The sequence below is a fragment of the Conger conger genome, chromosome 8 (genome assembly GCF_963514075.1).
Source record: "Conger conger chromosome 8, fConCon1.1, whole genome shotgun sequence".
NCBI classification, from domain to species: Eukaryota; Metazoa; Chordata; class Actinopteri; order Anguilliformes; family Congridae; genus Conger; species Conger conger.
In genome coordinates this window covers 17,535,559-17,547,194 of record NC_083767.1, presented here as the reverse complement: position 1 = coordinate 17,547,194, position 11,636 = coordinate 17,535,559, and the positions used below count along the sequence as shown (strand labels likewise).

The following is an 11,636-nucleotide window of genomic DNA, read 5'->3' as shown; positions in this document are numbered from 1 at the left end:
CTTTTTTTGCATGTCATTGGGGTTGCTTTATATTATTAAACAAAAGATTGTTCTGAATATTTTAAGGCCATGTATAATAGGTGAATTTGTGGTTTTGGGTACATGTAATTTTTTTATATTTTGATATCTATCTTCTATTTCTAAAACTTAATGAATGTTTCTGTATATTACCGTCTATGCACCTATTACACCATTAAAACAAGAAGAATAAGTCTTGAATTATGATTAGCCTAATAAACAGATGAATGCATATTACATTACATTATTGGCATTTGGCAGACACTCTTATCCAGAGCGACAAACAGTTGATTAGACTAAGCAGGAGACAATCCTCCCCTGGAGCAATGCAGGGTTAAGCCTTGCTCAAGGGCCCAACGGCTGTGCGGATCTTATTGTGGCTACACCAGGATTAGGACCACCGACCTTGCGTGTCCCAGTCATTTACCTTAACCACTACATTACAGGCCGCCCTAATGCATATTTATGGTACCCAATTTTCTTACCTTAACCACAAAATAAAGAGTCGCAATACAAAACTATATTCCATTTTGTGTATATTCAACTGGAAAATGTTATTTTGATTGGAAATGGTCTTGCTGGACATTTCATTATTCTTCCGAGCCACCCAAATATGTATACTCCCCTCTATAATTAGTTGCCTTGCCTGCAGTGCATTAATTCCTTTTGTGACTCAGGGCACATTCAGAAGACACACAAGCATTTCATTGAGCAGAATGGGAGGTGAAGCTCAGAGCATGAACCCATGATGCTCTGTGGTGTTTTGGCAATATAATTCTTCCCTGGTATTTACAGTATTCAATTAGCAATTCAGTTGCCATCCAAGGTTCATGAAAGGAGAGTCACCTTATTCTAATTATAATGTCTCCCAATAGGGGAGATTACCTTTATTAAATAACAAATCATAATCATAGTTATTACTTCCTTTTATTAGAATCTCCACCTCTGAGTCCCAGAGTAACAAGAATACTTGATTTTTCCCTTGAAGATGGCAATCTTCCAATCTTTTCAGAGGAATGGAAATCAAATTATGAATATATCACTAAAGGTGAAATTCTGAATGATATGGTCTCCAAAAGCTCCAGGAATTGATGGTTTTCCCACTGAATTGTATAAAATGTTTTAAGAAAGGATTTTCTTTTTTCCAGTGGTGTGTGCATGTCAAAACAAAGACCATACATTGTGTGATTTATAGGCCAGTTTCACTTTTGAATTTTGATTACAAAATCATTTGTAGTACTCTTCACAATGTGTGGTTCCAAGTCTTATACACCCTGATCAATCTGATTCTCTTCCAGGATTCAATTCCTCTTACAACCTACAAAGATATTTTAATATTCTGTCCTGTGTGAGTGATTCTAGCTCTTCCAATGTAGTGATCTCTCTGGATGCTGAAAGGGGTGCAATAATCTGGATGTCTCCTTATTCTAATTCTAATGTCTTCCAATAGGGGAGATTATTTTTTATTAAATAACAAATCATAATAATAGTCTCATTTCTTCCTTTTATCATAATCTGATAGAATTGACCATATCATTTATAGGTACTGGCAAAGCTTAATTTTGGATTTACCTTTATTTCCTGGATCGAGATTCTTTGCACATTTCCCTCAGCTGTGGTTAGAACAAATTAACATTTCCTCACGTACAAAACAAGTCTGCCCTTTATTTCCACCATTATTTACTTTAGCCATATGGCCCTTAGCTGCCAGGATTAGATCTCTTGATGGGATTCAAATCTTTATACAGATGACATTTTTCTTTGACCAAAGAACAGTTATTAATTGCCACTCCATGTAAAATGCTTGATTGAATGGTTGTATTGGATATGATATTTAATCAATTTACCATCAGGTGTATGCCTTCTTGTTAATGCAAGTATTGTCCTGATGAAGAGCTGAAGGTTGAAATGTTGGTGAAAATAAATATACTGCAGGCATAAGAAAATATTGATTATATGGAGCTTCGGTTTGCACATATACTCTAGTGAAACAAAGTTATTTAATGATATAGTTCCCCTAGACTGAGATTAACTACATTGAGTGAATCTGTATTGGCAATAACTGGTGCCAAAATTATCACACCTATGTATTTCAGAAAAACATTTGACTGCTCAATAAAAAACATTGAAACATGAGAGTAAGTGTATTGAAATAAAAGTATAGAGTTGTCACATATGGTTTAACATGGATTATTATATGTGTTGTTTATTGTATGCAGCCTTTTTTCTTCATATTTATTAATTTCATTCTGGAGCCCACTGTCTATAATTATTTGTTCCCCCACCGTTTTTTTGACTTCTCCATTTTCAGGTCGATATCTTTGCATGTGTGTGCGTGCGTTGTTGGGAGCTATGGACTGATGTTCTACTTTTGTTACTCGTAGTCCAGCTTCAACTCGTTTTTATTTTTTTTCTGTCTTTGGTGATTTTACACCCCTTATGTGATATTACACCCCTTATAGCGTCTTTGTATTTAATGTTTGTTTTGTCTGCCGACACGATATTTGAAAAAAGACATTTTTAAAAAAGAAAATAAAAAATCCCGCCTCAAGACCACAAAGAACAACCACAGAACAGTTGTGTAAGAACAACGCACTGCTTTCTTAACGGTTTCAGTTCCACGTTATCAATTATGGGCTAGTCGGCTGCCGTAGATTGATGACGTATGTATATAGCAACCATTGGATTGGGCAGTTTCAATAGTCGCGGGCTACTTGAACTAAACCACAATTTCGCTTTAAGATCCAGTAAACAGAAAGAAGCTAAGCAAGAAAGCGATTTTAATCTAGCGGTTAGGGATATAGGGATCAGTGCATTTTACACCATTACCGACTCGGTGAATATGGAGGGGTAAAGGCGTTGGCAACCGCCTAAGAAATATTGCTAAGGAGTTCATTTAGCTAGCTATGTGCTTTTAGATTCTTTTGCTTATTTTGCTTAGCTAGATATATAGCACGACGTGCTAACAAGCAACTGAAGCTTAGCTAGTTGGTTTTGCTTGCCTGGATGGTGCTTGTTTTAACGTTAGCTGTTTTGGTATTGTTTCCTTGTTTTAAAGATCATAACTGACGCGCGACCTGATAGTTTTATTTTAAAGCTTACTATTGCCATTCTTGATCCATCTAACGTTAGCTATTTTTGAGCGCATAATAATGGCATCGACTAATCGAGGACAAGGAGGCGCGATTGAGAATACAGGGCTAGACCACCCGAATCAAGAAAACATGCTTTCAAGATTAAGACAAATGAAAAATACCACCGAAAATCAGGAGAACGAGAATCCTAAGCAATCTAAAAGGACAGTTTTGGGAGTACTGCAGAACAACACACGAAGCAAGTCACAGTTGCAACGCGGCGCAAAACAGGTTTGATTGTTCGCTAGCTTGCTAGGTAAAGGAAACGTATTGCTGCATAAAATGGCTTGTTAACGTTAGATACGCTGATGTATTGCTTGCATTTAGATAGTTACAATGGAAACTGCATTTTAAATGTCCATAACAATTATAAATTGTCCGCCATTTTGAGCATCCGGTGACCGCCCAGACGTGCAATATCATTTTAGGTCCAGCTTTAAATCTTGCTAACGTTAGCCAATTCAAGCGCTACTCTACCAAAAAACTCACAAAGTTGGCTGTAGCTGAACAGATAACCAGTATTGAGTTAACGTTAGACTTTTTCTGGAAGCAGTATTCATCTTGTCTAATTGCGTAGCTAGTTGTATAGTAACATCACGTTCACAAAATTTAATTAGGCAAGACCTGCTAGTTAGCAAACCTAGATGGCCTGCTTTCTAACTGGAGTTAACCAACTGTAATTTTCTATTTGAATTGCACGCTTCACACCTTGATATTTTTAATCTTAGGGTGCTTCCTCTCAAGAGTCCTGCAAAAATGACGATTCTGCGAAAGGTCTGGCAGAGAGAGCGGGATGCAAACAACCTGCTTTCCAGATCCATATGGATGAACCTGATGGCGCCTGTGCAAGGAAGCCAGTTCCGAAAACCAAGTCTCCTGTGGAGAGCCCCCTTAAACTAAACCCTTCTGTTGTTCGCCTTAGACAGCCCCTTGCCACTATCGACATATCTATGGATGTAGGCTTTGGTAAGTATTTTGGTGTTTGGGATTTGGTGTTTGATATTAATACCCAACAACTGTATTTGGTTAATGTAGTTGTGCCTTATTTCCAGGTCAGAGTATTGTAGTTTGCTTTTTGATCATGACACACGAGATGACATGTAGTTCCTTTTCGTTTTTTAGATTCTCCAATGGATATGTCGGTAGTTGAGGCTGAAGAGAAACCTGCCAACACAAATGAAGTATCAGTTTATGCTGCTGAAATTCATAAGCATTTAAGGGAAATGGAGGTGAGAACCATTTTGCATGCACCCTTTTCCTTATATATAAACAAGTTAAAACTTCTTAACTGTCTACTGTGAGGTTCATTTGAAGCAAATATGGCAGTTTACACTTGTGTAACTTCCCCTCCATTCCTATCACTGTATAGTTGAAGTGCAGGCCTAAAGCTGGTTACATGAAGAAGCAGCCGGACATCACAAACAGCATGCGGGCCATTCTCGTTGACTGGCTGGTCGAGGTTGGTGAGGAGTACAAGCTCCAGAACGAGACCCTTTACCTGGCGGTCAACTATATCGACCGCTTCCTGTCCTCCATGTCAGTTCTGAGGGGCAAACTGCAGCTTGTTGGGACTGCAGCCATGCTGCTAGCTTCGTAAGTGTTGCAGCTTGACTCTGCCATACAGCTGATGTTTTGGGGTGCTTTCTAATGAATAATGTGAATAATGTAATCCTGTCCCTTGCAGGAAATTTGAAGAGATCTATGCGCCAGAGGTGGCAGAGTTTGTTTACATCACAGATGACACTTACACAAAGAAGCAGGTGTTGAGGATGGAGCACCTCGTTCTCAAAGTGCTGTCTTTTGATCTTGCTGCTCCAACCATCAATCAGTTTCTCACCCAGTACTTCCTATATCAGCCAGTTGACAACAAGGTCGAGAGCCTGTCGATGGTGAGTTCACGCTTGTCTTCACACTTCTTCATTTGGCAGGACAACTGGGTATCCTGGTTTAAAAGTCAATCTCTTCGGGGAAAGACGAGTGACTGCATGCACCGCTAGCAAAGTCATCAGTCAATCTTATATTCAATGTCCATTGTGTCATTCTTTGCAGTTTCTTGGAGAATTGAGTTTGGTTGACTCCGACCCTTTCCTGAAGTATCTTCCATCCCAGACCGCTGCGGCAGCCTTTGTGTTGGCACACTATACAATTGCAAGGGGTTCATGGGTAAGCACTCACTTTCAACACGACACGGGAATATCTTTCTTTACAAGTATTGTGAACCTTTATTGCAACCTGGTATTTTAACATTCTCAGGTTTGTGCATCGAATCGATCAAACTATTACTTAAATTTAACTGTGCTCACTCACAATGTTTGGCAGATTTCTACAGTGTTTTGGAAATGTCAATCTGGTCACGGTACATGTGTCCACTAAAATGGACTTACTCTGACTGAAGCTGTGCGGTGGTGAGCATTGCTGTATGCTTAGAGTTGCTGTAATTGATATTATCTGGGAAGATGACCAACATTTGGAGCAGATCCAAAGATCCTTTAAGCATCAACATGTTCAATTTACTGTTGAGTAGCTGTATTTAAATGTTAAAAGCATTTTAAAGCTTTGTCTTCCCCAACTGAAATGTCCAATCATGCTCTTGCTGATGCTCTTGCCAATCTGTAATATTGATTCAGGCGAGCACAGGCAAGCATGTGACGCCAGCTACTGCTTCCTGCCACAGTGCCTTTGGGAAGTTGTGCTTGCACAGACATGAGCTGGAGGAAGACCCTTCATGTGCAACCAGTGGGTGTTGCTAGTGCACAATGAAGCGCTGTCATCCAGGTGGACTGAAATTCCCATTCCCAAACAGTCCTGTGGCAATGCCAGGCTGTTTTTACTGGGAAGGTCTGGATTTGGTACCAGACTATAGGGCCCATTTGTACACGAGAGCTGCTGTATTAGGATGAGCCAACAGTGGCCTATTTGAAGTTCATTGAAGATGTCTGTTTCTTTACACATTCATTACATGTGCAGCCATTATAAATGCTTTAATATATCCATATATATAATATTATATTAAATAATGCTTTTATATTTAGGCATTCCTTCGAGTCGTCTTCCTGTACTTAACACTTGCTTCTTCCTTGAACAGTTGTAACGTGCAGTCCTACCCCTGAAAAGATGAAGGTTGGCTCCTGTGTGGGTTGAAAGGCAATCAATTAACAAAAAATAAATAAACAACAAATCATTTTATTAATTTGTGTGTTTTTGATGTTTTTGCAGTCGATTTGTCTTTGACTTGCCTGCCCAAATCCCAGGCAGGCTCCTATAATCTGTGTGCTCTGGTCCAGTTTGATTTGGTTTTACTGAGCCTGCCCTCTCCTCCTGCAGTCTCGGTCACTGATGGAGGTGACGGGATACTCTCTTGACGATCTCATGCCGTGCGTCAATGATCTACACGAAACTTACCTCAACGCTGGCCAGCATGCCCAGCAGTCCGTGCGGGAAAAGTACAAGGGCTCCAAGTAAGTGGACCTAGTGTAATCTCAATCGATCAGCTCAGGGGCAGCCGTTCTGGGTCACCCAAGCATGCTGCTAATAAATTAACCAGGAGTTAATTAGTAAATAAAACAATCAACTTGTGTGGAGCTGTAGCTGGTTAAATAAACCTGGTTTATTTAAAATGCCTTTATGCTTTAAAAAAATAAAAAATAAAGTTTGAACATTTTGTACTTTGAGCCATTTGTGCCTCAGTGAGTTATCAATTTTTGCTTGAAGGAGTTGGCAAGAATTGTAGATGGATTATAGGTACCACAGCTTGACATTACATCGGTTTAATTTGTCCTTTTGCCGATTTGCATTTGGTATATCTTATGCGTTATCATTAGGAAGAACGGCACTAAAACCCACCATCTTATTTTTCAGGTACCACGAAGTCTCCCTCATTGAGCCTCCTGGGAAACTGTTCCTGAATTGATTTTTGTAATAAAAACACAGAATGCATTTATGCAGATTTTTATATGCAGCTTTTGTCCCACACCATCAGAATTTCTATAACAGGAACCATATCCTTTTTGTCCAGGGGGCAGACAGGCAGAGGAATTGACTTTAGTGCTTTTCTTTTACTGTACATTCGTATGTGCAATCCTGTAGATTATTTTATTTTTTACTTTTTCTAATTTTTATGCTTGATTCAACCAGAAATTTGTAAACCTAGTTAATCAAGCACCTTTTTAAATTCCATGTTTGTCTGTCCCTTACTTGGGGTGCTTGAACATCTTCCTGGTGGGCGTTAACTGTGCTACTTGAAGCTGTAAAACTGGCTGTAAATTTAATCTTTTTGTAATAAAGACGCCCCAGATATACTCCTCACCCATTGCATTCCTTATTTTAGTTTGGCTCCACTACTTGGGGTAAACTCCCATGCCTTCGTACTGTGAACAATATAGATTGAGTGTTTTTCTCAGATGACGTTCTGTGGGCCATAAAACTGACGTTTCCTACTAGCATTATTTGTTTTATGCCCTTGGAGAATATGATCTTAAACCGTTTTTCCTCCGTTAACATGATCAACTTGCTTTGAACATGTCCCATCTGCAGAGGAACGGATTGCATATCCTTTTGAAATCAAATGTGACTGGTCTCTCAGAGAAAAGGCAGGCCTACTGCTTCTAGGGCTGAACGATTAATCCAGTTCACATCGAAGTCGCGATTTAAAAACGCAATTTACAAATCGCAAAGGCGGCGGTTTGTGTTATACATTGGTGTTTCGGTTTCTTCAGTGCTTGCAAAGTTGTCCATCTGCGGGAAAAATGAGGTTGGTAACCCAATAGACAGGAATGATACAAAATGGAACATGCGTATGCTGTTGCTTTACACTGGCAAATGTGTAAACTCCATGGCGTGAACCGCACATACCACATGATAACATTTAAATTACATTGCATGGTTTGCCTAAGGACACTTCTGAACGTCAGGAACTCGGTTTGACAGGCAAGGTTACGTCTCCGCAAAGGATGTCTCAAAGTGCCTCTTGAAAGTTGACTTCTAAACGTTAAATTATAATTTTTAATAGTGCTACTGAACTAAAATCATTTATATCCGTTTGTGTTGTGCGATCTTTGGCTTACGTTTAAATGTCGGCTATTCTACTGATCTTGTGTTTGTTTTGATTTTGAGTGAACTTGCATAGTAAAGTAAATTCCTTTGTTTTTGCTATACACTGAAGACGATTGAGTTTGAGGTCAAAAGATGTAATGAGATGACGGATCGGAATTTCAGCTTTTATTTCCTGGTATTTTTATCTAGATTTGTTAAACATTTGGGACATATGACCTTTCAGTCAACCCAATTTTTAGGTGAACAAAAGTACTGGAACATGACTGGTGTTTCTTGTTGCCCAGATGTGTCCGGTTTGATTGGTTAAACAATAAATCGTTCTGAATGTCTCCTCTTGGTTTTAGCCTAGGGGTTTGCCTGTGAAGACTGCTTTTGAGTTGGAAGAGATGAAACTACCTGAAGACCAGAGAGCTGTCTTTGGGAGCAAAGCAAGCCATTTTTAAGCTTAGAAAAGAAGGAAATGAGATTTTGGACTCCTGTCTTGTGTTCATCTTTTTATCGCAACTCCAAATGTATTCAGTGTGTTGCAAAGACAAGGGAATTGGCGTTGCTGTTCCAATACTATTGGTGGGGACTGCATGTTCCTCCTCAAGTAAGTAAATAAAAAAATAATGGCATAGAACAGCAGAGGTACTTGTCATTTAGTCTCACTGAGCAGCTGCCAGACAATGAAGCCAAATATGAACTTTGCCACACCCAGCTAACCTGATCCAACAGCACTGAAATAATGTGCAAAAAAATAATTATATATATAAACACTTGACAGAGACCAACTGATGTGTAGCAGCTATACTATCATTCCCCCTCTAGGAACTTGAAATTGTTCACTCTATTACCCATGGCATGGTGCTTTTCTGTCATCTTCTGTTCTTATAGTCTCAGTATTTCTGGCGAAAGTGTACTTTCATGTTTCTAAAATGTTTCCAGAGGTTTTTCAATTCAAAAGTTACTTTAATAATAAATAAAAAATCATATCAGTTCTTATAATTTCACCCTAGCATGTAGGCGATTGTTACAGCAGTTTATATGTTGACAGCATCTAATGTTGTGTTTGTTACTTTAGAATTATTTTTATGCACTGAATACAAAAGGGAAGGGACTTAAAAAAAAAAAAAAAAAAAAAAAAAAAAAAAATCAAATCGCAATATTGCTCTGAAAAGTTGCAATTAGATTATTTCCCGAAATTGTTCAGCCCTAATCAGTTATTTCTGTGGAAATATGGGTATCTGTCTTAAGTGAAGTTTGCTATCTGATGTAGCTGTCACAGTCCAGGTAGCAGGACCTCTGAAGGGAGCCTTGTGCTATTGGATTCTCCAGCTTTAATATCGTGTGCCCACATATTGTGTGAAACGTCTCAAAGGCCTGAGGGCAGGCAACACACGGACGCCAGAGAGCCTTTCTAGAGATGATATTGATTGCACACCGATGCTATTCTTGCAATTACTCTCCTGCTTTGGCTGAAAATCGTTCCCAAACTGCATTGTGTGATCTGTTCTACAACATTACTACATGGTTAATTTGCATATTATTGAATTACATCTAGAACATTATCACTTCCTTTGTCTTGTTTTGAAATATCCTTTTGCATAGAATACAAAATCCAAACAGATGTGAATTTCAGGGGCAATGCAACTAGGATTTCATCTGGAAGCAAATGACACATTTAGTCATTTAGACATTTATTCTGTATGATACATGAAAATATAATAGTAATATAATAGTTACTGTATGCATCTCCTTTTAAGAGGAGGAAAGCAGATTCCATTGTTTGTAAGTGGGGAAAGCTGTGAGCCTGAGAGCCAATGGGAGCGCAGGAGGTGTGTGCGAGTACACTGATGAATTGGGAATCTGGCTATGCATTTATCACCTCACAGCGAGCAGAGACTGCTAGCAGAAGAATTCCAGCAAGGAAGGCATGAGCTGCCTTCCTAACAATAGCATGGTGTAGCTCCCACTGTTACCTGCCAGCTGTAGGAGAGAATGAGGCTTTTTTTAGGGATTGCCCGGGTACGAGCCGGCCCCCTGCGGTTCCAGACGAGCGATTGGCTGCCACAGCTTCGGGACAGCCCCTGAGGAAGCCTCGGCTTGACCTCCTCCCCCTCGGTCTGCGGCGGGGAGCCATGGTCTCCCCGCGCAGGTTCCTGGAGACGTCCACCTCCTACCCGCTGGCCGCCGGCTGGGGCTGGAACTTGTGCATCTACCTGGGGCTCTTCACCTCCATGTTCCTGCTCCTGGTGCTGCTTCTCTGGGTGCTGATCCGCCAGCTGAGGAACTCCGTGGGGAACTCCGCCCTCCAGCCCGGCCGCTCTGTCAGGGAGCCCCTGGGACAGATCCGGGAGCATGTGCTGTGAGGTTTCCCACTGGCCACTGCACGGACTCTGGAAGTGGCTGTTTTCCCCACTGTACGGAGAACACTGGACCTGGCTGTTTTCCCCACTGTACGGAGAACACTGGACCTGGCTGTTTTCCCCACTGCACGGAGGACACTGGACCTGGATGTTTTCCCCACTGTACGGAGAACACTGGACCTGGCTGTTTTCCCCACTGCATGGAGAACACTGAACGTCACTGTTTTCCCACTGGACGGAGGACACTGGACCTGGCTGTTTTCCCCACTGTTTCCTCCTCTGGTGACCCTCTCGCTGGCTCTTCTGGTAAAGGAATAGGGGGAGAAACATATTTTTAACTGGGTCATCTGTGCCTCACAAAAGTGACTTGGTAATCTTTTTTTATTTTTATTTTTTTACTTTGAATAAATTCAGGATCCACTCATAATCAGTGAAATTATCCATGTGCTCCTTGTATTTTGATATGAAGTAGTTTATTCGGACTGGGTAGTGCTTTTATTTTGCTTTTGATAGTAATTATCATTTTACTTAAGTTTATAGTGCTAAAATATCACTGCCATGAAAATATCTTCCTGTCTATTTAAAGACCTAAAGACAAATTTCCATTTATTGTACGGTTTATTATTTAACATTATGCATTTTGTATTTGATTTCTACTTTTATATTCACATGTGTATTCTGTAACGTGAGAAGGTATTTAATCTGTGGAAGCACTTATGGTTTTCGCTGTAGAGCTTATCGAGGAACTGTCTCGGTGAAAAATCTAGTTTGAGCACCACAGTGTGCTGAGTAATTGATGGCTGAGCTACATGTCAAGGTAAAATGTGACCCTTGGGTAAAACATTGCTCTTGTGTCCCCTGTTCTGAGTATATGAGCATCATCTAGAGCAACAGAAGAAGTGTGATTTGTGCTCCAATGTTCTGGAACCTTCTATTCTAAGGAACTGATTTTCACACCTGTTGCATTTAGTTTTTCTTTGTCACATCTGTCACGTCTCAGTCCATTTGGTCTGAACCGTACGAAAAAGAAACATAATAGTAATGGCTCATTGTCATCCTTTGTGTGTATGTAAATGTAACCTTT

At 40.0% G+C, this 11,636-nt stretch overlaps 1 protein-coding gene across 1 annotated transcript; it reads left to right on the top strand.

The window, feature by feature from the left end:
- The first annotated feature begins 2,702 nt into the window (after positions 1-2,702).
- Positions 2,703-7,457, top strand: ccna2 (cyclin A2). Its single transcript, XM_061252009.1, has 8 exons — positions 2,703-3,383; positions 3,881-4,118; positions 4,275-4,381; positions 4,522-4,745; positions 4,837-5,041; positions 5,202-5,315; positions 6,477-6,610; positions 7,011-7,457. The coding sequence occupies exons 1-8, from the start codon at positions 3,171-3,173 to the stop codon at positions 7,060-7,062; spliced, it is 1,287 nt and encodes a 428-aa protein (XP_061107993.1). The 5' UTR covers positions 2,703-3,170; the 3' UTR covers positions 7,063-7,457.
- The last annotated feature ends 4,179 nt before the right edge of the window (positions 7,458-11,636 follow it).